The 24380-nt window shown below is 38.9% G+C and overlaps 4 protein-coding genes across 7 annotated transcripts; all 4 read right to left on the bottom strand.

Annotated features, from left to right (window-relative positions):
- Positions 1-20: 20 nt before the first annotated feature.
- Positions 21-3793, bottom strand: LOC103403429 (uncharacterized). Its single transcript, XM_008342268.4, has 5 exons — positions 3408-3793; positions 1238-1336; positions 1043-1139; positions 760-895; positions 21-600 (listed from the first exon to the last, which is right to left on the bottom strand). The coding sequence occupies exons 1-5, from the start codon at positions 3468-3470 to the stop codon at positions 540-542; spliced, it is 456 nt and encodes a 151-aa protein (XP_008340490.1). The 5' UTR covers positions 3471-3793; the 3' UTR covers positions 21-539.
- A 3130-nt stretch (positions 3794-6923) lies between these two features.
- On the bottom strand, positions 6924-12490 carry LOC103403430 (inactive leucine-rich repeat receptor-like serine/threonine-protein kinase At1g60630). 4 transcript variants are annotated; one of them, XM_008342270.4, is made up of 4 exons: positions 12227-12490; positions 11905-12062; positions 9792-11774; positions 6924-7776 (listed from the first exon to the last, which is right to left on the bottom strand). In XM_008342270.4, the coding sequence occupies exons 3-4, from the start codon at positions 11137-11139 to the stop codon at positions 7118-7120; spliced, it is 2007 nt and encodes a 668-aa protein (XP_008340492.2). In that variant the 5' UTR covers positions 11140-11774; positions 11905-12062; positions 12227-12490; the 3' UTR covers positions 6924-7117. The 4 variants fall into 4 exon arrangements, with proteins under 4 accessions (XP_008340492.2, XP_008340491.2, XP_070671739.1 ...); XM_008342269.4 differs by having other exon boundaries at positions 11905-12068; positions 12227-12456; XM_070815638.1 differs by having other exon boundaries at positions 11857-12068; positions 12227-12440.
- A 2058-nt stretch (positions 12491-14548) lies between these two features.
- On the bottom strand, positions 14549-16753 carry LOC103403431 (chromosome segregation in meiosis protein 3-like). The gene is made up of 5 exons (XM_008342271.4): positions 16377-16753; positions 15931-16053; positions 15745-15844; positions 15099-15214; positions 14549-15005 (listed from the first exon to the last, which is right to left on the bottom strand). The coding sequence occupies exons 1-5, from the start codon at positions 16698-16700 to the stop codon at positions 14787-14789; spliced, it is 882 nt and encodes a 293-aa protein (XP_008340493.1). The 5' UTR covers positions 16701-16753; the 3' UTR covers positions 14549-14786.
- Positions 16754-17261: 508 nt separating this feature from the next.
- LOC103403432 (uncharacterized) lies at positions 17262-22354 on the bottom strand. The gene is made up of 6 exons (XM_008342272.4): positions 20891-22354; positions 18949-19004; positions 18633-18863; positions 18194-18485; positions 17867-18063; positions 17262-17751 (listed from the first exon to the last, which is right to left on the bottom strand). Exons 1-6 carry the CDS (start codon positions 22088-22090, stop codon positions 17598-17600), a joined length of 2130 nt encoding a protein of 709 aa, XP_008340494.1. The 5' UTR covers positions 22091-22354; the 3' UTR covers positions 17262-17597.
- Positions 22355-24380: the final 2026 nt, after the last annotated feature.

Consider the following 24380-nt stretch of genomic DNA (forward strand, 5'->3'; position numbering starts at 1 on the left):
GACCTCAGCGAAAATTAACATCGATACAAAAATGAACGTCGATCAATAATTATTTGAATTGGTTTAAACACCCGAATTAATTTACATGCATGTTAACCTTGAATACAAAAAACTCTGGTAAATTCCTAGTAGATTTTATTATGTACAAAACAGGGTTGCTTGGGAAGCAAGAATCAGAACAAAAATTAACCGCATGAGATGGTACGTAACTCAATCAGGTAGCTGCGCTGACACCAACTGAAAGAGTTGGTGAGCTGAAAACGTTGGATCAACAGCAACAATGAGATACGTATTTGGTCTCAATTGGCAGAGAGAGAAGAGAAGAGACGAGGGATCAACCCTTAGTAGACGAAGATTGAGACTGCAGCATGGAGGATCATGCTTCATGAATGTAGTTATCCCCAGCACCACAGCTACCAAGAAAGGTAATATCGGAGATTGACAGGATAGAGAGAGAGAGAGAGAGAGAGAACGTGCCTCCTCGATTCGATCATATGCCCGTTCTACGCTATGCTATGCTCCATTCCGTCCACGGTTTGTCAAATTGTTCTATTAATGGCCAGTGTGAAGTATATGAGGATTAATGTACCCATACTGGACCTGATCAAGAATAAGAAGCAAACACACACAAAAGCATGTATCAACGAATAATAACATTCACACTAGTATATTATATAAACACGAAATAAGATCCTTTTCATATTTACTCGTATTTGTTTCAGAGGAGTATATATGAAATGAACAAGGTAGAGGGCTTACACTGTCGCAAATATGAAAAGGATCTTTCGAGGGTTAATGGCCATAAAGCGATTCGTGCCTGTAAGCACGGTTGAGGTTGACCCAAACGATTTTATGGTGATCAGTGACTTCTTCAACGGTTCCAGCTGAGAGTTCACTATCAAGGGGAACACATAATTAATACAGTTCAAACTGCAGTCTATGCCAAGGTGATCGATATTTTAAATGTTAACGCCTATCAATAAGATTGCAAATTGTCTTCTGAGACTTCATAGCAAGCTAGCTAGATGACTGTAAATTATACCTTTCACCAGAAGTTTCTTTGGTGGCTCATCCGTGTCTTCCTCGTCAGTATTCATCAATCGCTCTGCTCGATAAAACCATTTTCTTGAGAGCGCTCCCTAAAGAAAATATAGCGTAAAATAAAAGCATGACCAAAGTTTGCGAGATCGACATGAGGAGTACTTTCAAGATTGATAACAAAGAGACAGCTACTTACTGTCATTTTGGGGCTTCCGGAGCTTCTATCTGAGGGTTGTGTAAGGCTCTCAATATCCAACACAACGGTGTGAGTTCTATCTGAAGCAGTTGTATCAGTCTATACATTAAAATCGATAAACAACATCAGTACATTGATGGATGCATAAACAATGTGACTATGGGATAGCATCAGCGACCTACTTACAATACAATCGATCAAATTTTTTTCAATAACAATGTTTAACAGCTAGCAGACATTCACAATCCCATAATACGGTACCAGAATCACCTACGTGAGAGTGTTTTGGGCCGTTAATTATTTGAGTTAAATAACTTGGAGCTCGGAAACTTATGCTAGTATGACTGATAGAGCGTTTTAAAAGATTTCATCTGTCTAAACTGCCATCTGCAACCCTGGTTTTCTATACACGAATAAAAGGCTTCAGTAAACAGGATTAAAAACTCAAATCTAATAAAATCCAACAGTTCAGTAAAACATTGTTTATCAATTATTTATCTAGACTGTAATTTCATATTTTCTTTTGTTGTCGACTGACAGTTTGGAAAGATGTAGCATTTGGCCTCCAAGGACTACAAGTACCTGAAAAAGGATTTGGATCCTCTCCTTAGCTTAAGGAGAGGATCCTCCTGACCAAGACACGTGGGCCGTTGGATGAATATCTAACGGTTATAATTATTATAACTTTAAAGGGACCTTCCTGTTTGTAACCGTTGGATTTTATCCAACAGTCCATATGTCTTAGTTAGAAGGATCCTCTCCATAAGCTCAGGATCAAATCCCCTGAAAAACAACGGACAAACCCTAAAGTAGTAGTAGTGAGCTATCTAATGTCAGAAGAGTGACATTCATTATTTATATTCTTCCCATACCATATACGCTATAGCCAGTACCAGATAAACCTGCCCTAATTAGGTCAAACAAATTAAACAAGTTGACAGAAAACTAATTCTTGGACCATTCCCATGTGATGCGACGAAACCGAGGCAAGAAAAACCATACAAAAATTAGTCACGCTAACTAAGCTTAAATATTATTCTTTTGAAATTAATACTACAAATAGGCAATCGTGGAACCACATGCACCTAAAATATCCCAAGAAAATTGCTACGGCGACTTTTTCATAGTGGGACTCTCTGTCCCCTCATGTTGTTGGCATGAGAATTAACGTTAAAAGGTGGCAGAGAGTTCACGGTGGTAAAATTACAATGATTGGACGAGTTAAGCACAGTGGTAAAATTACCAACAACTATTGAATCTGTGAGATGAACGGAGGTTTGTCTGTTAGCATGGTGGAAGTGGAGCCTTATGGCTTCAATAATTGATATCTACCTCTATATAAATATATGTATATTTACAATTTGTTTCTTTACTTGGACAGCTATAGTTACCTGTATGGTGCAGATTCCTTCATTGCAGGAACCAGGAAGGTGGGGATTGTAAATAAACCTAATTAATTACAGATTATATGCTAATAACAAATTTAATTACAAACATTGAGATACTGTTTGCTAGTTAGCATAGTTTTGTCTTTTAAGTTTTACTCGATATTCAAATTTTCAAATAACATACAGACATCCAAGAGCTATATATATAGAGTATGATGTACAGCAGCAAATGCACAAAGTGACAATATATAATTTGTCACTTCAATATGGATGCTTAAACGGTCAATTTGTTCAAACTCACACGGAGGCTTAAACCATCTCTAAATCAAATTAGTAATTAGTATTTCTAGGAATCTCGTTAGATGATATGAAGAGAATGAACAATTTCGAATTTCAATTATGACACACCACATTAGAAGAAAGGAGGACTTAGATTAACTTCAAATTGTTATTTTTCATGCAAAATATTGGAGTACAACAACTTGATTATGAAAGAAGCAGAGAGAACATGAAAACTAACAAATTAAAAAAAATAAAAAATAAAACATGGAGATTATCAGTTCATCTTAATTGTATCTGTAATTTAAAGAAAATTGGTAATAAATGAAAACAATTTGAAAATTAAAGCAGAGGAAAAATTCAACGATATATCTGTAAACTGAGATTGAAGTCGCAGCAGAATAAGCTCCACGTACTAACGTAAACACTGAGTCATTACAAATTACCAGTTCTATATGACAAAATTTAAGTAAATGAAAGTGTATAATCTAGAAGAAGAGTACCTGTCCGGTCTGCTCCTCCCTCTCAAAATCTCTCTCCATTGATTTCTCAGAGAAATTAATCATAGCATACCAGAGAGAACGTCGTCGTCGTCGTCCTCCTGCTCCTCCTCGATCAATATTCCTCAATGTTTGCCGCCTCTAACTTAGAACAAGTTATCAACAGAGCAGCTCACCGCTGATCGCCGTCGGAAACCTCTCTCTGTATCTGCCTCTCTTCTGAGGTTGAAATTTGAAGATGTTAGCGTCAGAAGGGAGAGATGAGAGGAGAAGACTGCCTCCTACAGCTCCTTACTGGCTGACTGGGCATAGCAATTAGCAAGTGTATCGCCAGATCGCTCTCGCTTTCTCTCTCTCCGATGAGTCTCTCTCCAAACACACACATATATTGGTAATTTATCAAATACGCGATCATATACATGATAGGTTGATAATTGAATTATTAGTTAAGGATTGATTAACGTGTTTATTTAGTATTGATGATATATCATTTGATTTGCAAATTTAATTTAGAAATTTGGTTCCCATAACATTTCCTATGCTCTATTGGTCTTGGTTTAATCTTTTGAAAGTCAAACTTAAATTTTTTAACATAGAAAGGTACTTCAATAAATTAAAAAATATAAATATTTCGCAATTTAAGAAAAATTTTAGTATATCGGAAATACGACTTTATATATATCAAGTGTCATAATATAATTGGTTATAGATTTTATTTTTTTAAGTTTTCACCGAATTGTATTAAGATAATGCTAGGGAGATCAAACTTCTAAACTAAATTATGTGGATGTTGATAGTTAAATTATTAATGTGCTTATTTTTTTATTAGTTGCACATCATTTGATTTAAAAATTTATTCTTCTTAACAATATCTATTGTATTATTAATTTATTACATTGTCTACCTAATTGTATTGTCGGCACATTAAAAAATCTCTTGTAACACACAACAAACATATTGATCCAAGTGCTAATTAAGTGAATTAATCAAGGGATGTGATATTTACATACCTCATTTTACTTCCCACGCACCTTTTTAATTTTTGGCCGTCGGATCAGATGAATTGAAGAAGATCAACGTACAGAAATTATCAAAGAGTGTGTGAGAAGTAAAATAAGATGTGTGGATAACAGACCGCTTAATCAAATATATAATGTTTTCGGTTATTGTGTGTAATTGTGATTTGTGGGTACTTCCTTCCCAATCCATCACGTATTCATTATTTTTATGTGAAATCGGGGACCTCTTCATCCATATTTCTAGCAAGTGGACTACCACATAACGTAATTTAGTACAAGTAATTTAAGTTACATATTGTAGCACGCATGCAGTGGAACATGAATGTACGTACGCCGTTCCTATTTAAATTTGAATGCTCTCACCAACTTTTGCGCACTTTGTTTACTATTATGTAACAAATCATTTACTTCTAGAAGTGACATAATTGAAAATGAAGAGATTTTGTGCAAGCCACTTAGGGCTGGTTTGGTATTGCTGTGCTTTGAAAAAAAACTGCTGTGAGAATAAGCGGCTGTGCTGTGAGAATAAGCGGCTGTGAAATAAATCAGCAGAGTGTTTGGTAAACTTTTTTGTAAAAGTGCTTTTGGAAAAAAAAAAAAAACAGTCTGATAGTGGGTCTTTTCATTAAAGGAGCACTGTAGTTCTGTGTGCTTTGAAAAAAAACCAGTTTTCCAAAGCTACAAATGGCAGCTTCAGCTTTTTCCTTTGATTTCAGCTTATTCTCACAGCAGCTTCCAAAATAAGCCCTTTTTTTTTAGTTTACCAAACACCAAAAACACTCCCAGCTTTTTTTCATAGGAGCTTTTTTTAAAATCACCTCACCCCCAAACTGGGGCTTAATACTATGGTGTGGTGGTATTCATTTTTAGTTGTAAGTGAAAGGTCTTAAGTTTGGTTTTCTCCAAACACGAATTTGAATCACATTACTGCTAGCCTATTGTGAGGATAAGCACACCCCCTCCCCGTAAATTATATCGTTTGTTTAATAAATAAAAAAATTATTGTACAAGACTGTTTGAACGGGTTAGATTAAAACTTTCAATCAATATATGTACATTAAGTTATTTATAGCAATTATTTTTAGAAAGAAAACTGAAATTTTTTAATTTTTAACAGTTATGATTATTTAGTAGTTCAAAAAATAAAATGGCGAATATTTAATTTTTTTTAAAAAGTCGTCGAAATTTTTTAACGAATCGAACTACTTAGTTAGTTGTAAGTGGTTTTTTACCATAAAAGTGGAAATATGTTGAGTCTTGCATGTGAATGTGGATTCAAATCCCTTTAGAAATTAATCTAACAAAATCTATCATTTGACCAAAAAAAAAAAAAAAACTACTTAACTAGCTAAACTACTGAAAACAAATTCCGGGAAGAAAGCATTGGTAAGCACAACGATGGGCGATTGGGTTTAAATGTTTACAGCAGTAAATGAAGTGGCTTTGCCATGCACACGTGGCATACAATGCAAAGGAATTGGATCCCATCCGGATCCACTTTGTGGGGATTCTGGGAATCCCAACATCTTAGCCATTTATCGTGTATTGTGTGGTCATAAATTATTTAACTTTTTTTATTTAAAGTTAAACATAAATAGAATATGATAAAAACTGATCGTACAATATACGATGAACGGTTAAAATATAAAGATATCTAAGATCTCCATAAAGTGGATCCGAAGAGGATCCTCTTCCTAATGCAAAACATCCTCTATCTAATTTATATGCTCTTTTTTCTTCCTTTTTGCCCTTTCTACTTTCTTTTGTTGGTCCGATTAATTTGCCTCCCTTTTAATTTTGTGCTACCACATGTGAATCTCTGTATATTTATCCATTAATTAAGAGAGTTTTAACGAAAAACCCATGGTATTGTTCACTTTAACGAAAAATCACATTTTTACACTAAAAAGTCAAACCTACTACTATTCACTTTACCCTTTATTTTGTCCTTATCATTAAAACTCAAAGTTTTCAACCCATTTTCATTAGTTTTCCTATTAATTAATGCGGGTATCTAGGGGCCAAGCCCAAGGCCCAATCAAAAGGCCCATTTCAGGAGCCTATCCAATTTAGCCCACCTACTTTATAGACTCTCAATCCTTGCGCAATCCCCACTACTTTTGGATTAGGTTAAGATGGACTAGTAATAATATGGTTTAAATTTGTCTTACGCAATCCCTACTACTTGTGGATTAGGTTAAGATAGACTAGTAATAATGTGGTTTAAATTTGTTTTTAACGAGAGTCGAACTTAATACTTCTCACTAACAGATAAAGAAGAATACTACTATATTGTTACTAAGTGGCTGGATTCTATTAAGATTGAATTGGAATTTTAAGTGAAGTTTTATTAAACAATTTAGAATCGAATATGTCATCCAAGTTGTTTATTAGATTATCTTAATTAAAATTGGATTACTGAAATTCCCTATAAGCTACTGGTTAAAGGAAAATCTTCATTTTTTTTTACTAAATAAATGTTTTCTCTGATCACTTGACATTGGTAATAAACACGTTTCATGTAAATCTTTCTTCAATACCTGAAACAATAAACAAGAATTAAATCACAAAACCTTTACACAAAGTGCTGCACTCTACAATGCGTAGTACAAGAATCACGGTTCAATCCCTAAAGAATCAGAATACATGATTAATTTAATAAGCCGCGTTAATTACTTTACTAATCACTCACGATCAAATGCTCAAGTGTTCTTCCCTTGGCAGACTCTGAACGGTATCCGACCATCTCCCCGGCGAGTGATCACTGCTGTTGGAAGACACTTGGCCCTCCGCCCTAGCATCCCTTATCATCCTTAGAACATCTCTCATCGCCGGTCGGTTCTCCGGTGAAAGCGAAACACAAGCCATTGCAATGTTAAGAAGTGCCTGCAGCTTCTCCTCTGATGCCTCATTGCCCGAGGCAGGGTCATCCCCTGACTCAGTCTCTTCTTCGCGCACTGAGTGGACCCAGCTAGGGATGTCCGAACCATGTTCCTGGACAAGGTCTTGGAAGGGAGTCTTTCCGGTTAGGAGCTCCAAGAGGAGGACGCCGAAGCTATACACATCAGCTGGTTGGGTTGATGGTTTTCTGATGTCGCGACATTCTGGTGCTCTATAAAATAGAGTGGTTGCGCTAGGTTCTTCGAGTGAATTAGGATCTCCGAATAATGTGAGACCATAATCCGTCAAGCAGGATTCAAAATCGGAACCTAACAAGACGTTTGAGGATTTCAAGTTTCCATGAGTTAAGCCGGGGTTCTGGTGGATATAAACAACACCACTCGCCAAGTCCTCAGCTATTTTAAGACATGACGTCCAGTGAAGCGGCTTACCGCCTCCTGAAGTTCTTGAACCTGTAAAATCAGTTGGAACATATCACAACTAGAATTCGACTAATGACACTTTCAAGAAAACTGCAACAAGTTTAATCAATCTCAATTTCACTAGTTCGGTAACTTCTGGACGGAAAAAAAAACTCCGGTGAGTTCTGAAAATATTCAATGAAATTATACGCAAATTTGACTTGAAATCAATAATGTTAATGTGCTGGTTCCTACCCTTCATAAGAATAAGAGTTTGGTGCTTTATGAAAATCCAGAAACTGGTAAAAAAGTGTTCTGTTGATACAAAATTACTGGCTATTGACGAAAAGACATGAGCTTTGAAGAGGCTACCAAAACCAGCTAAAAGCCAAGCATACAATGATATGAGTTAGAATAGCAAAGGCACAACGCACACAGTTATATGACGAGAGAGATAGACATAGACAGATGAAATATATCTCTGGCTACACGGTTGAATATCTCCAAAAAAATAGTCAAATGTGCAACGTGCAGACACGAAAACCGAAGGATTTGAGCCAGTGAGACATCACTAACAAGCTGAGGTCACACTCAAAATTTGAATCGTTGATTAGCAAGCCAACTCCCTTCCAAAGATTGCGATTAATTACTGTAAAATTACCCTGTAAAAGCCTAAATGCAGGGAACACATTTGATCTAATCTTGTCTTTATTTACCTAAACTTCTTGGAGAATGATGTACAGATAAAGAGAGATTGACTGTGACTCATGCCACACGAGTCCCATGAACAAAAGAAAAAAAAACTTTTCAGAAAATTTGCATGCCAAAGAACAGCACTTTCAGAATATTTTGCTTACCCAAGAAAAAACTACCCATATGCTTACTGATACGTTACTTTCCTTTCAAATCACAATCCCACAAGTCCGTTGAGAATTCTTTTTGGTATATGTGTAAATACCACCATCCCAAGCCAACAAGGTCTCTGCTTTATCCTTGCTTTGCAGATAGACTTTTTCCACAACTTGAACCCGTAGACTTCAGAGCACAAAGGAGTAACCTACCTAATGGTTGCGTCAAGGCTCTCCCTTGTATGTGTAAATACCACGAGTAATACCACAATACTCGTTTATTATTCGAGCATTATTCTCATCCAATCTAAATTACAAAGTAAAATATTCAAACTTAAATGCGGGAAAACACTCGATCTCGAAGTCACAGCAAGAACATGCATTACAAAATATACAGAGTGTACATGGAATTCAGTCACTAAATCATTGATCACATGAGTGATGAAATCCTATGAGATCTAAGAGGACATTTCCAAAATCAGTCTCTAGATTTATGTGTGGGGATCCATACTTTGAATGGAAAGGGTTCAAATTTCCTCCATCAGAGAACAACCCAAGCACCAAATTTTTTAGGCTGATGAATATGTCCTGTATAAAGATGGGCAACATGGTTTCCAGCCCAGGAACCTGCATGGGGTGGGACCCTACAGGCGCCTACATATGCACGTGACCCCACGACACTGATTAGATCATAGTGTCACCATCATAATTTCACTACATCAATATGGCAAATCCAACATGACCCACCATTAAATCAATAATCAATGACCTCTAAGATTAATTAGTTAGAAAGTTTACATCACTAAATATGTCTGGTCAGAAAGCTTGATACTTGGATTCAAAAGATAAAAGATATCTTAACAAGTGATAAAATAATGATATAATAGGCTTCCCCACTAAGTTCTCTCAAGATAAACATGAGAATTCTTTAACCAATGAGATAAATTTAGGTAGGGTTTTCCGACTTCACATTGGATAGGCCCGTTGTAGTTGGACAATCCTATGATTTTATAAAAAGTGTTTTATAAATAACGTGGTCAGACAACTGTGCTTAAATTTTTCTTGTAATTGGGTCACTATCAGACTCCATGCTAAATACAATCTACGTAGAAATTTTATACAACGGTACAAGCTAAACACAACCACAGTGATTATTAAACGAAAAAAATAAATAAATAAGCAGGTAATTAAGGGGAGTAGATGAAAGGGCCGACATACCGTGAATAAGTGAAAAGAGGCTGCCATTGGGGAAATAATCGTATACGAGCAGGCGTTCCTCCTTAGCCTGGAAGTAGGCCCTCAGTGGGACCAAGTGTGGGTGCCTCAGCTTCCCTAGCAAGTCCACGTGTCTCCTAAACTCCTCCATCCTCGGGTACCTCGCGTCCTTCAGCCGCTTCACCGTCACGATAAACCCGGATTCCATCACCGCCTTGTACGTACTTCCCAACGTGCCCCTCCCCAGCGTCTCCGCCGACGCCTTCAGCAGATCCTCCAGGCTGTAACTCATCTGCTCATCCCCTGCTCCGCAGAACACCAAACTCCCCAGCCCCTCACCTTCCCACGAAAAACCCCCTTGTTTCCCACCATTATTACCATCACTGCCACTGGGCGGACCTGCGGGCCCCTCCCCTGATCCTCCCCCTCCTCTCCCTGTTGTCAGCTCAGCACCCCCAACAACCCCGCCTTTGCTCCTGCTTACCTCCCCACCACCGCCGCGACTCCTCCGGCAAACCATCCACAGCACGACTAAGCAGATTACGACCACCATGAACCCGCCCAAGCTCCCTGCGATTATCTTAATCAGTTTCCCGCGCTTGGACTTTGACTTTGGACCCGGTTGACTGGTGGGACTGATCGACGGCGGAAACCCGATAATGCCCCCGCACGGTTTGTCAATTTGCACCCCGCAGACTCCGACGTTCCCTGAAAACGACGACGCATTAAACAGAATCAAGGGTGGGGTTACCGGAATTTCTCCGGATAGCTGGTTATTCGACACGTTGAAGAACCGGAGGGAGGTCTGGTTGAGCGGCGGAATCGGACCGGTGAACCTGTTGTCCTGCAAGTACAGGACGTAGAGGCGGCGGAGCCTGAGCAGCGACATTGGGATTTCGCCGGAGATTTTGTTTCCGGCGAGGACGACGACTTTGAGGCGGTGGAGGTCGGAAATGGAAGAGGGGAAAACGCCGGAGAAGTTGTTGTCGTTTAGGAATAGAGATTTGAGGTTGAGGAGGCCGGAGAGATCGGGGATTTGGCCGGAGAGGGAGTTGCCTTTGAAGCTGAGGACTCGGAGCTGGTCCAGCCGGTTCAAGATCTTGGGATCCAGAACTCCGGTGAGGTTCGAATACTCCAGCACAAGCTTCGTAACTCTCCCTCTCAGGCATTCCTTCACGCCTTCCCACTCGCACACGTTGCTTCCCTGCCGCCACGGCAGCGTGTTTTGAGGGTCGATTGTAGATTTCAGAGTCAACAGAGCATCCGCATCCCCTGCTTTTGCCGAACCCAGAAAAACCAAGAACAGCAATGGCAGCAATAAGAAAAAGATTTCACCTTTTTGAGAAACCATTTTTGAAAATCTGCGGATTGGATCGATTTTTCAGACCGCCAACATCTTGAAAATGCAATATTTGAACTTGGATTTTGCTGATTGAGAAAACACAACTCGGAAATCAGAATCTGAAATGTGTGTATGTATATGGAACTTTTTTGAATCTCAAAAACGAAAAGATTTTGAACTATTTGAGTTCACTTTCCTTTCTCAGTCTCTGCCCTATCGCTTTCCAAATCTTCAAGATCTAACACCATCTCGTCAAATTTGAGTGAGCTATGTTACTATGTATGTAGCAATAGCATTATTAGCAGAAGCTGCTTTCTTTGACTCAATCGATCACTGTGCTGCGGCTGCTGCAACTGCACCATTGATTGATTCGACAGCTTGAACCCAAAGAAATGGTTTTCTACTTCTGCTTCTGAGAAAAGCACTTCTAAACTACTCTACTCCGAGCTGCGGAGGAGGAGCATTTAAGGTGCAAAAAGCCCCATTGGCGAGCTCTGCGTACTGATCAATGGGGAGACACCAAAACAGTGGGGCTTGGCAATTCGACATCGTTTCTCTGTAATTGTTATTTTTTTGCAGCGTAAGCTTCACGTGAAGAAAGCTCAGAACTCTGTCCTCCTCTCCATGATTTGAATATTGTTAATCTGCAAACATTATTGAACCCGATAAAATTCAATTAAATAAAATAAAAAGCATTGGGCGGCTCAAAGGCTCAAACTTTTTTACCAGAGAGTGGTGAAACCTCAAAGGGAATGGGATCCAAAATTTACTCACCCCCCCCGAGTCGTCGAATTCATCGACTCTCAACAGGTAGCTACACCCTCTCTGAAATTAACAAGCGTCCGAAAACTGCAGATGAAAAAATATTGAAATTGTGGAAGGCTTTGTTTGTCTTGGGCAGAACGAGTTGATTGAGTCGACCCAGATAAATGCTGAAACTTGAAAAGGAAAGTTATACATCAAAATCTGGAAAACGAATGACACGTGCCTTCTGCACAGATCTATCAACAAAAAAGGGTCGACAAAAAATTTTAAAAATAATTACAAAAATAGGATAAACGAGAAGAAAATTAATTAAGCATGAAATTAAAGGTACCTGATCGAGTCCGGCACCGGCAGCAGCAGCAGCTACATGTAGTGGTAATCGGTTCAATGAAGGAACAAAGACTGGATGTTAAATAATAATGCAGCATCCATGTCCATGTTTGTCTCTCTGTACTCTGCATGCATAGTCTGATGGGATAGTAATGCCAAGGCCATCCCAAAAGACAGAGAGAGAGAGAGAGAGAGAGAGAGAGAGAGAGGAGACTATTGACCAAGGACAACAGATGGTCTGTGTCTTTTAACTCGGGAAATAGGTGAAGGAATTGAAAGCAAAAGAGAAGGCATTTAATTATTTAACACCACGGAATAAGTAATTACATATTATATAGTTTCACAACCACTCGAGATACTGTTTTGATGCCAATTAATCATATAATAAGTAATTCCCAGACGAGAGATTTATTTCTTTTAACATGTAATAACTATTTATTAGATAGGTGACGTCATTAAAATTATATTTAAGTTTTCTTCTCATGGTCCATGCTAGGCCACGAGGGGTTGAACTTAGTGAACTACCAGCCACCTTTCTCCCTCATTGCCAATTTGCGAAGGACTTACCCATGCTAAAGGTTACATGATATTCCGTATGACTTCGGTTATTTGTTCAGGAGAAACGTCAGGAGAAACGTCAAGAAGACTTTTAAAAATAAGACTTTTCATACACTTTATATCATTTCATTTTTTTTTTATAATATTATAACATTAGCAAGAAAAAGAACGTTAAATTATGATCTCTCAAAAAGTTTATAAAAAAGGAGGCAGATTGTCCGCCCTCCTGTTTTGGTGCCCTTTTCATCCCTTCCTATTTTGTGCGGTCACGAGTAAGACACGTCAACATTTTATATTAATTTTTTTATAAAGATAATAAGACAAAAAACAATAAGAATATAAAATGTTGACGTGGCTTAACCGTGACCTCACAAATAAGAGAGGATGAGAATGGCATCCAAACAGGAGGTGACCTCACAAATAAGAGAGGATGAGAATGGCATCCAAACAGGAGGGCAGTCAATCTGCCCCTATAAAAAATCACAGTTGGAGAAAGTCTTATCAGCATTTCAGTTTGTCTAGTAGGTCATGGTAACATCCCTAGGCAAGTTTGTTTCCTCACTACTCATACAAAGATTAGTATTGTGCACGTCGCAGAAAGCTAGAACAAGTAATTGAGATCACGTTAAGCCATTTCCAACTGAAGGGTCTAGAGGGCCAAAGGGCCGAAAATAGCCCTAAAACCGTCTCCAACCGAGGGCTAGGCCAGAGGGCTGTGGAATCTGAAAGGGCCTCACAAAATCGGAGAGGGTTGAAGGGCTGGCTGCTTGGAAAGGGTTGAAGGGCTAGCTGCAAGCAGCCAGCCCGGGGCTGGCCAGAAAACTGCTTAATCATGTCGGTTAACCGACAAGAATACATTTATATTATTTAATATAAATGTATTTCTGTCGGTTATTCTTAAAAAGAATTTTGAATCCAACGACTAGTTGACGCCAGTTACCATTCATTCACAAAAATTCTCAAAAATTCTATGTTTTTTTCCTATCAATACCTAAACAATTCATTCACGATTCCTCGCAAAAATTTTAAATTTAAGTTAATATTGTTTTCAAATATAATTTGTAGTTTTTAAATTTAATTTGTCGTTTTTAAATTTTAGTTGTAGTTTTTAAATTTTAGTTGTAGTTTTTAAATTTTAGTTTTAGTTTTTAAATTTAAGTTGTTATAGTTTTTAAATTTAAATAATAAATTATGTTTGGCCTTATGACCTTTGGTTGGAGACGGTTTTTTGTGATAAGGTTAAAACAAGCCCTCTAGCCCTTTGGCCCTCGGTTGGAGACGAAAGCAAATATGATCATGTACTGTTCATTAAAATATTAATATCTTAGAAGGCCAAAGGGCTAAAACAAGCCCTCTGGCCAGCCATCAGTTGGAGATGGGCTGATTACGTTATTTCAATGCTAATTGGTTTTGAGAACCGGATCTCTTTCACCAAGGTCATTAGATAAAGTGGTCAAAAACCTGAATTACTTGATCCGATGACATTGGTGGAAAAAATCCGAAAAGGATCTCTTCTGATTGATTTTGGGCCCCAACAAGTCATGCCAGTTGGCGTGGACTGGATCAATACGGTGGTTGCCGGTGGTCTTAGCCTGAGGACACACCCGACTATGTTGGCGGAGATCTAGGAGGATCCGAAAGAGAGAATCTCCTTCAAACAAGCAATCAGTGACTAGCATCCAGCTTTTATTAGGGACAATTATAATAATACATTGGTTTGAAAAGACTAATAAAAACAAAAGGTTAGAGAATCAAAATCAAGTCATATCATGAAAAAGATTTATAAGAAATGAGTTTCCTGTAATTGTGCATCTTAATTCAATGTCACGTGACATCCAGTGAATCCGTCTTTGCTATTACTATTTTCATTTTTTAGGCATAACTAGAAATAATCTCATAACTGCTATAAACTTCGTCGTACAAAGAATATGATGCCTATAACCACATCCATAACAAAACACCCTGAAACAGAAATTAGAGCAAGATAGAAAAGAAACGGAAACTCAAGCTGCCTGCAATTGGCGGCGGGCTGCGGCTTTCTTAAGTGCCTTCAATCTATTAGCTTCCATTCGCCCTTTCTGTTCATCTGTCATATGATTTTCACTGGATTCCTTACCTTCATTGTTTTCGACTTGATTGGTTATTTGTTTCTGGAAACTTTCTGATGCAGGTATACCAGCACTAGGAGCAACCATCTCACCATGGAACGTCTCAGACGGTTCCTACAATTAGCAAAACAAAGCACATCAAGCTCTCTACTTATCAACAAATGGAGCTTTAATCTGAAAACCAAGAAAACTTCGAGTAGCACATACCTGAGTGGCTTTCTCGTAGATTTCGTGAAGCATCTCTTCCTGCAGATCATCCACATCATGGTTCCCTGAAGACGAACCTCCCTGGTGATCACTTGGTCCCTCAGGGTTCAAGGTTTCTGCAGGAAAATAACAAGATCAGAATTCAAAATGGAAGCATAGAGAGCAATGGTTGTTCCGAATCAAATATTTCAAATACCATGATGAATAGAAAGGTACTTCAAATATCAGACAAAATCCAAAAACTTCTCATAAGGATATTTTATAGAGAACATAAGAACTCCCTACTTAATTATTAAAAAAAAAACAAAGTAACATAAAATCAGCACAAGTAGATTTCCACTTATCAGTACTATTCTTGCCCTCTAGTCTCAGGTAGTCCGGTGTAATTCTGTTTCTCCCTCAACATTACTCATATTCCACTCAGCAGCCAATCCATTATCCTAACATCATATTCCTAATCGTGTTATAAACTCAACCTCTTCCCGTTTCCAACTCTTCTTGACAGGTCTTCTGTTAAATAGTTAGAGCAACTGCACCATTCAATCCTTCCAATTAATACCTCAATCTTTAATGATATTTCACTTCTTGAAACATCTCATTACATGCTAAATTAGAGCAATTAGGCAAAAATGGCAGAGCATAGTACCCTCTTGATCATTTGGAACGCCTTCCTCGACCGCTGTTTCACGCAACTTTGTCGGGTCTCCTCCACTTGCAACTCTTTCTCTCAAATCCCTAAGAGTCATCTGCTCAATATTTGGGCAGAAAAAGGATTAGAATTTGAGGCAGACTCCAAAGACATTGAAAATAAAGAGTAAGATGTCATCAGTACCTTCACACGTCTGGTGGCGGCAACTTGTTCGACCTTATGAACAAACTGATCAAACGAGTAATATGGTAGCAATCGCGAATGCCATTGTGTGTACATCCCAATTAGATTCCCCAAATCTCTAACCTGCAAAAATTGACAAAAACAATGGCATTTTACATACAATCCCTCAGTAACCTCACACTTTAGAGAAAAACGCTTCAAACCCGATAATTTAGAAAAGAAACCCATGCCGACTTTGTAATGGAAGAAGCACACCAACGAAATTTCACAATTACGAATCAATTAAAGCAACACGTCTGGATAACTGAAGGATTTTCTTCTGTAATTGAGCTAAAACTTGTAATTATAGAGTTACTTTTTACTAATTTACTCAAAAAATTAACATAAAGTTATGAGTTTTCTTGCACAAAGGAAAAGAAACAAGGAGCGGAAGTGAGATACCAGACCTCGTGTCCGCGGCCGCGATACTTGAAGGCGCGAGGGAAGTGGCGGAGGACGTAGCCGAGCCCATCGTCTGAGAGAAGCAGCTCCGGCGTCAGCTTCGGCCGAGTCTTCGGAACCGACACCTTCTTCGCCTTCCCTTCGATCCCAGTACCAGTACCGCTTTTGAAAGGATAAGAAGAGGAATTGAGATTTGTGGGGTTAGGGTTAGGGTTGGAATTAGGATTGGAATTGGAATTGGGGGTAGGGGCGGAGGAAGGGCAGTCACGTGACCAGTGGCCTGGTCGGCCGCACTTGTAACAGCCGGTTGCTGCTGGTGCCTTGTCCATTTTCTTCTGATTTTTGCTTTCTGCAACCGACGATTGCTGTTTTCATTTTTTTAAATTTAATTTTCTGGATTTATTTTCCATTTTCAAGGGTTATTGGCGGGAAAAATTGGAGGGAATTATGGTAGGCCATTTAAGATATTTGAAATGGGCTTGACTAAAGAAAATAAGGCCCAGATTTTCCAAAAAAGGGCCTAGTTATATCTGATGTGAGATGTAAACATAAAAATATATGTGTCTCTGGTTGCACAATATTATTTTTTATAGAGTGACATTAACACACGCTTAAATTTGTCACGTGTTAGGTTTCAAGGTGTTATTTTATAATCATTCACCATTGGCGTAAGCTTTGCTTGAATTATGTATAAAAACATGAACACCTTCTGAATCGATTTGAAAGAGATTCAGAACACATGAATTTTTCTATTGGATCCGGTTGAAAAGTACGATTATAAGATGGATGGTTAAGGTAAAAGGGTCAGATGAAGATCTCGGAAGACTTGGAAAAAGACTTTAAGAAAAGATAGAGTACTTAGAGCTAAAAGAAAACTTGGCGTAGAAACGAGCACAATAATGTTCTTGGATTTATACATTCAATCAAACTCACTTAGTGGGATAATGCTTTGTTGTTGTTTTATCTAAAACTAGCTTTTCATTGCATCCAAAAAAACTGAACTCATAACAGAAGAAGAAATTTACAAGGGAAATCTCGTTACATGCTTCCATTCCTTCCCCCCTCTCCTCCCTCTCTCTCTTGCCATTTCTTCACAACGAATTCAAATCAACAAATCCTCTAATTCTTTTAACAAAAATTGAGGTAAGCAAGTATCTATATCTATAATGTATCACCTGTGATAAGTTTCAGTTCTTAAACAACGGCAGCGAACGGGTTTCGGAGACTCAAGAGTTCATGGACCAATCGTAGTTCCGGTACACAATACTTATATGCCCTCCGTCACCCAAAAGATGTGTCAAAAGGCCTGCTCTGGTTGCATCCAAGTAATTCAGGATCCACTTTAGAATTTCCTTTTCTTGTCCAAAGTCGCCATCGAACCTGCACAAATGAACACACACGCACAATATTTGTTCATCCTCGGCATTGTCTAACCATCACAGTTGCTTTTGAAAATGAACAACGAAAAAGGTAGACTTGATCAATGATTACACACCATTTAATAATTTGGGTGAGGTACACGGTCCTCTTCTCCAAGTTCACTTCCATGCCGCCGCTCTTGAAGAAGTCTCTAGCTGCACATCTCAATTCAGCTTCAACTCCTTGGGGTGAGAAGAATCTTACCGTTGGGCTTGACCTTGTCCCGTTACAAAGTCCAAAGTGAATTAATGGATTCACTCTAGCACAGGCAAGCTGGATTGAAGGATGAAATGAAACTTAGTACTCACATCAGAGGTTGAGAATTTGTATGCAAACAAAATAACATGTATGAAGTTAGACTTTAGAGGCGGATAAGACAGAAGAATCGAAGATTGTTGTTCACCTCTGTACGGTTGTCTCCTGCCCCAAAGGGCTTGCCCAAGGAATAAGGAGGTCTACGGTTGTTTCTGAGGATCCCATTCTCGATACTACTGAGTGAATAAGGATGGCCTCCAACTAAATACTGGAAGTCGGAAAAGAACGATCTCCTTTCGATTACACCTTGTGGACGTCCTACCCTGATAACTGCATGGATGACCATTGCGTTGTAGAGGTTCAAAAAGAAAGCTAGCCTCTCATCTTTTGAGAGCTCAAAAAGGTTTACTCGGTGAAGTTCTTGAACCAAGTTTATGTACCTGCATTTAAAGAAGGGAGGAAATTGACACCAATGAAGCTATTTAGTGCACAGTCGGTGAAGCAAATTCAACATAAACAAGTAGAAATATACCCAAATTACTTCAGTTTAACAAAATAAATCCAGGAAAATGATCGACTGATCCTACCTTCGGAACTCCTCACTGTTGCTAATGCCAATGTAATCGAGATGGCGCCTGTCATCTGAGGCATAGGACTCGAGTATGGCAGACATGATCTTGGTGAGCCTTTGGCCAACTTTCGCTGCAGGCTTGGGTTCACTGTCACTTATGGATCCCCGGAAATTAAAGCATTTGGGAATAAAGGGTTCGTGCTCAAGGAAACGATAAAAATGGTTTCCATCCTCGAAATCATTTTCCCTGCACAAATACAAAAGGGTTCTTATCGACAAAACTAAATCAGTGTCTCTAGTTTTCAGTTGGCTCAACAGATTTTTTTTCTTACCCAAATACATGATGAATGAAATGCTTCCTGGCAAGCTGCCTTCCAATCTCAACTGCCTGCAGTTGTCATATGTTGTAAACACAAATCATTAAACTCCACACTCAACGGACAAACTTTTTGCTTTTTAAGATAAAAGAAACATCTGTGTAATGCCTCACGTGTAATCTAAAGTATGGATTGAAAACACTCAAAGACCGAGCAATATTAAAAACTAATAATTTTCTACAAAAGATGATTAAGGAGGGACTAAATAATAATTATACGTCATGATTAAAACAAGAGGTTGAAAACTCGGTCAACTTCCCATCAATTATGAAACAAGGTTGGCAAATTCAACTTTTGAAATTCCTACATACGCAAAATAGGAAAAAGGATAAGATATTGGGGGCCATGTCAAAAACGTTACGTCTACGCTTTCACGAATCATGACATGAGTCGTGGCCTGGGGTGGGAAGGAGCCAAATTATATATGACTGAGTGCGTTATGCATGATATGATATGATATGCAATGGGATCCCGTCAAAGTTCAAACATATATTGATGGCTGCACCAACACAACCCTTCTTGTTTCATAAGTAATCATTTCAAGGAGGATTTATATGACACTTGTTCACCGCCGCAGTGACATTTTGTGCTAATAATATAAGGATATGTCTTAATTTCTCTTCACGTGTCCTTATATTATTGACACGAAACGCTACTTTAACTGTATACCCCTATCACACAAATTGTTCTCCATTTCAAGCCGTTGGTTACAAAACCAGTCATTCAAAAGGTATATAAAACTTCCATAAAAAACATGGTCCACCAAAAATTTATGACCTAATTTTCCACTACTTTCTCACTAGGAAAAATTCAAGCTGCAACCTAAATTTACTCTCACATTAGTATGTCTTTCGGCCACCTGAACAATAAAATTCCTTCTTACAAGGGTCGAATTGAATGCAAAGGAGGAGCGCCAGAAAATTAACCCAAGAGAGTGGACCTGGTGAAAAGCTCCTTATAATAATAGCACTCACTCAATAATACTGCGGATGGTGGACGCCATAAGTGTTTTCGGGAAATCTAACATGCGATGCAAGCTTTTCATTCAAATTAGGCTAAAACTTACTAAATTCAATGAAAATTGTAGCTAGTTTAGGTTTGGTAATTTTTTGCACGACCAATTAAATTCAACACAAACACAAAAAAAAAGTTTCGAGCAAATCATTTAATAACTCGAATCGTTTAAGAACTTGTTAACGAGTTAAAGTAGTTATCGAATCACTTTTAAAATATCATTTTTCTGATCATGACTTTAGATATGACAATACGACTTGTTAACGAATTGAGTCATTATCGAATTGACTAATAATAACCCACTAAGATAACATAATTAACACGACATGATGTGTTGATACAACGAATATGACACGAAAACAATTCAAACACGATTTGTTTGCGAAAGCTAAGCTAGGCACAACTAAACACTAAATTATATCAAGTAGGTTTGGATCGGTAACCCATACTATTCCTAAGCAAATAGAATAACAATTAACTTAAATCAATTATTTTTATTGTAATTTTGTATTTTAATAATCATACACCAACATGGTCGTCATGATTATGTTGGCCATGGTTGAGTGTGAAAGACGCCAAGCGAAGCCCATGGGTTTATCCGAAAGGACAACGGCAAGAAGAACTCGCTGAATCTTTTAACGGTTACTAATTTTTTATTAGCGCGTAATCAGTAAACTGCGGCTAGTCAGCGGTTCGATACGCAGCAGGCCAGCAATTAGATTTGACTGCTGCGCGGCACATTGTAACCAACTGGTCCCGCGGGATTTAATTTAACGACAGGATAAGAACCTGCGAGTCCAGTGGTTACGGTGGTCCGCGACACAGAGAATAACAGTGGAAAAAAAAAAACAGATTTGGAAATTGGAGGGAGGAGGGTCCGTACCTTTCGACGCCCGCAGTCCAAGTGCTGAATGAGGACCTCCACCATCTCGCTCCCGGCGAAGCAGTTCTTGACGATCTTCATCTTCATCAGACGGTCCTGAATCGGCAACTTCAGCCGCAACACCCTAACTATCCCCATCATCTGGTCCGTCAACTCCTCCTCATCCAGATCGTCGAATCCGTAAACCGGCGGCGGAGGCGCGTCGTCGGGACATTTCGAGCTGAGCATCTCCTTTAACCGCTGGTCAAATCCGCCGCTGTTCCTCAGCGAGTTGAGCGCCACCAGTCCTCCGAACTGCTTCTCGTTGAAGAAAATCTGAGGTACAGACGAGCTACCCGTCCTCTCCACCAGCTCCTTCTCGCGATTCGGATACACGTCGATGTTGATCTCCACGAATTTCAGCCCCTTCTCTCTCAGAAACCTCCGCACGGCCGTGCAGTCCCTGCAGTTCGACCGGGAGAAGAAGCTGATTCGACCTTTCAGCGTCGCTTGTCCCTGTGGCTGTTGGTGGTCGTCAGACTCGCTCTTGAGCTTGACCGTCACTTTGAGGCCGGAGAGATGGAACTCCGTCGCCGTCGCGTCTTTCGATTTCAGATCTTCTTCTCCGTTGCTATTGAGGTGCTGGTCCTTCAGCGACGACAGCCTCCTCACGAACGCGGCCGAGAAATTGCTGCTTCGCTCCCGGATGAGCTTCCCTATCGCCGGCACGTCGACGCCGAATTTCTGGTTATTCGAAGCCTCGTCGTTTGGAGAATCGGGAGGCGATGAGGCCAACCCGGGCGGCGCCTCTGGCTTCGGCAGGTGCGCGTGAGGACGGAGGATCCCTTCCCCTGCTGTATCGGGCGTCTCAACGGCTAATTTCACGTACTCGGCTTTTTCGGGAGAAACCGTTGGAAACTCGTCCGACTTTTCGGTCATCGAGGTGGGCGAAACGTCGTCGTCCCGTTCTTTCAGGTAACCATTTCCATTTGCATGTGCAATTTCAACTTCTTCCGAAAAGCCATCTCCCTCTTCCTCCTCGTAATCTTTCTGTTTCGGTATACCGTTGGGGATAGAATTTGAACGCTTTATTGTTTTCTCGGGCTTTCTGGGACTTCCCGGGAAAACCCCATTCGCCGGCACGCCGTTTAACTTTCCGGCGGGTCTACAAACTCTGACCTCAACGACATTGTTCCCGATTCCATTGGTGGAAACATCCATTGATTTCCTTTTTCGCAAGGAAATGCAAGATTTTTCTGTTTTAGGAAAAGGAAAACTGGAAACCCTAAGACTAAGAGGAGGAGGAGAGAGAGAGAGAGAGAGAGACAGAGACAGACAAGAGGAGGAGGGAGAAGGAGAGTGGACGAAAAGGGAAGCGAAGAAAGCAAAGGAAAAATGGGTTAGAGGGAGTTTTGTTTGTTGGAGAGGGAACGATGAAATCGGAGAGGTTTTATGGAGGAAACGCCCAGAGGTTTATGGGATCCCATTTTATTTTAATTATTTGTTTTATAAAAACAAGAAGAGGTCAAACACGTTGAGACAATTGGACTCTTTTGGGCCATATCTAATTGGGTCGCCGGCCCAACCTAAAAAGTATCACCGACCCCACTTGAACCGTACTATATGGTTTTCAATTGGTTTTCAATTCCTATAATACCCCTAGAACCTAGGGATGGTCGAAATCTTCACGGATAATGTGACATTTTTAAGTGTGTTAGGGCATGTCACATGCTGTTGTACAAATAGAGAGGTATTTGAAGATGGTTTTTTTTCTACTTGTATGATAACATATAACGTACCACTCAACGTTCCGGATACATTAAAAAATCTTTTCACTTATAACTATAGGGATCAGGGTGGATGTGGTATTAGGAGCTTTCAAGGAAAAACTATATCACATCGTACGGAGGGAGCCCTATACACAATGCAGGGCGGTTAGGTATTGACACCACCCCTATTCAAAACCGAACAGTTGACATCCCTACATGAACCATGATCCAGTAGGATTTTTGGTAAATGAAAGGATTCGGTAGGAATGCCGTAAGTTTGGGTACGGGTGACGAGTCTAGAAAGAAAGCAATTAGAATTTAGGAAGGTAGTTCCATTGACACGGCAAGAGTCCAAGTGGCAGCATAAGACCCGGCCAAATTTAGTTGACTACCTTAACGGTAACGGAGATACTTAACAAGGGCAGTAGCCCTTGGATTTTTGACTTTGATTTTTTTCCAAAACATAGTCTACATAGAAATGGTCTCAAGTAGTAACAGAATATCCTTTTTTTTGTTAGAAGGGTGAATACATTTATCCTTATTGTGCTCTCTACGTACTTATTTTTACTTCTCACACAACTGTTAGGATGATATTTGAACGCCTAAATACAAAAAAACCCGAAGATTGTCAAGTTGGACTGTGTGTAATTTTTTGGGCTGGATAAATAAGATACAAATAATATGGACCGGTCAAAGCTTCAAATGGTTGGCCCATTGGAGTGGAGAACGGAATTTCAGTTGTTTCTTTCTTTCTTTTGAATTTCAACGTTGTGTATTCTAATTCCATCGTGAACTAATCCTTTTATTAGTTTAGGGTGTATTCTTATTATCAACTAATTCTCGTTATTTTATATCAATCTCGATTATTTTTCATGTTGAGTAATTGTTATTGCACTCTATTGTTATCAGATAACTGTCAATTATATGTGTAAATGACTAAATTGTGACTGACAAATTGAGTTTAATAGATTGCTTCTCATAATTGACAATTACCATGAATAATTTGATATTAATACGACGAACGTGGTTAGATGGGAATGTCCTATTGTTTCCATTTTTTAATCTTTCTTTATTCATTCACTCTTGCTCTATGTTTGATCAATTGTTATTTTTATTTGCATTTCATCTTTTTGCATATTTAAATTTGTCAGTTTAAGTCTTGTTTTATTTCATCTTAGTTTGAAGGTTATCACAATAGTAACTTTAGGTTAATCTGATCTTTGTTATAACGATATTTTACTTATCACTATATTACTTTGATAATGTTGTACACGTGGCAATTTTCACAATAACACCCCTCTATTTCCAACCGTCAGATCGAATGAATAGAAAAAAAAATCAATCAGCAATAACTATGTAGTTGATATTTAGTGCCCGTTTGAAAGTGACTAGGAGAGGACCATCCAATTCTTCCCCGATTTCCATGGCGCAAGGGTTGTACACGGCAAATAAATAGACAATAACTATTAAGATATCTTCAATGGTTGTTTGGAAATGATTATGAAAAGAACAAAATCGCTAATAAATTGGGTTTTGATTTAAGATTCAAAGTATTTTTCGAAAAGCACATACAAAGAGTTCTCCATACGCTTTCCCTATAAGCGATTATGATTCTTCCAATCACATCCAAACAAATTCATTTCGTTTGGTGAGAATCCATAATTTCTCTTTTTTATTTTTTTGAAAGGATAATCCATAATTTCTCTTTTATAAAATAGCAAAGTCCACAAACAATGAATTAT

Source organism: Malus domestica, chromosome 16, assembly GCF_042453785.1.
Source record: "Malus domestica chromosome 16, GDT2T_hap1".
NCBI lineage: Eukaryota > Viridiplantae > Streptophyta > Magnoliopsida > Rosales > Rosaceae > Malus > Malus domestica.

What these genes read in the sequence shown, in the direction of transcription:
- LOC103403429 (XM_008342268.4), bottom strand. Translation starts at nt 3,470, where the DNA reads ATGATTAATTTCTCTGAGAAATCAATGGAGAGAGATTTTGAGAGGGAG. An exon ending in CCGGAAGCCCCAAAATGACA is followed by an intron (nt 1,140 to 1,237) that starts GTAAGTAGCTGT and finishes TATTTTCTTTAG; the next exon opens with GGAGCGCTCTCAAGAAAATG. An exon ending in AAAGAAACTTCTGGTGAAAG is followed by an intron (nt 896 to 1,042) that starts GTATAATTTACA and finishes TCCCCTTGATAG; the next exon opens with TGAACTCTCAGCTGGAACCG.
- LOC103403430 (XM_008342270.4), bottom strand. Translation starts at nt 11,139, where the DNA reads ATGGTTTCTCAAAAAGGTGAAATCTTTTTCTTATTGCTGCCATTGCTG. An exon ending in CCTCTTTTCACTTATTCACG is followed by an intron (nt 7,777 to 9,791) that starts GTATGTCGGCCC and finishes CTGATTTTACAG; the next exon opens with GTTCAAGAACTTCAGGAGGC.
- LOC103403431 (XM_008342271.4), bottom strand. Translation starts at nt 16,700, where the DNA reads ATGGACAAGGCACCAGCAGCAACCGGCTGTTACAAGTGCGGCCGACCA. An exon ending in ATCGCGGCCGCGGACACGAG is followed by an intron (nt 16,054 to 16,376) that starts GTCTGGTATCTC and finishes CAATTTTTGCAG; the next exon opens with GTTAGAGATTTGGGGAATCT. An exon ending in CGTTCCAAATGATCAAGAGG is followed by an intron (nt 15,215 to 15,744) that starts GTACTATGCTCT and finishes ATTTTCCTGCAG; the next exon opens with AAACCTTGAACCCTGAGGGA.
- LOC103403432 (XM_008342272.4), bottom strand. Translation starts at nt 22,090, where the DNA reads ATGGATGTTTCCACCAATGGAATCGGGAACAATGTCGTTGAGGTCAGA. An exon ending in TGGACTGCGGGCGTCGAAAG is followed by an intron (nt 19,005 to 20,890) that starts GTACGGACCCTC and finishes TGACAACTGCAG; the next exon opens with GCAGTTGAGATTGGAAGGCA. An exon ending in CAGGAGACAACCGTACAGAG is followed by an intron (nt 18,064 to 18,193) that starts GTGAACAACAAT and finishes CCTTCAATCCAG; the next exon opens with CTTGCCTGTGCTAGAGTGAA.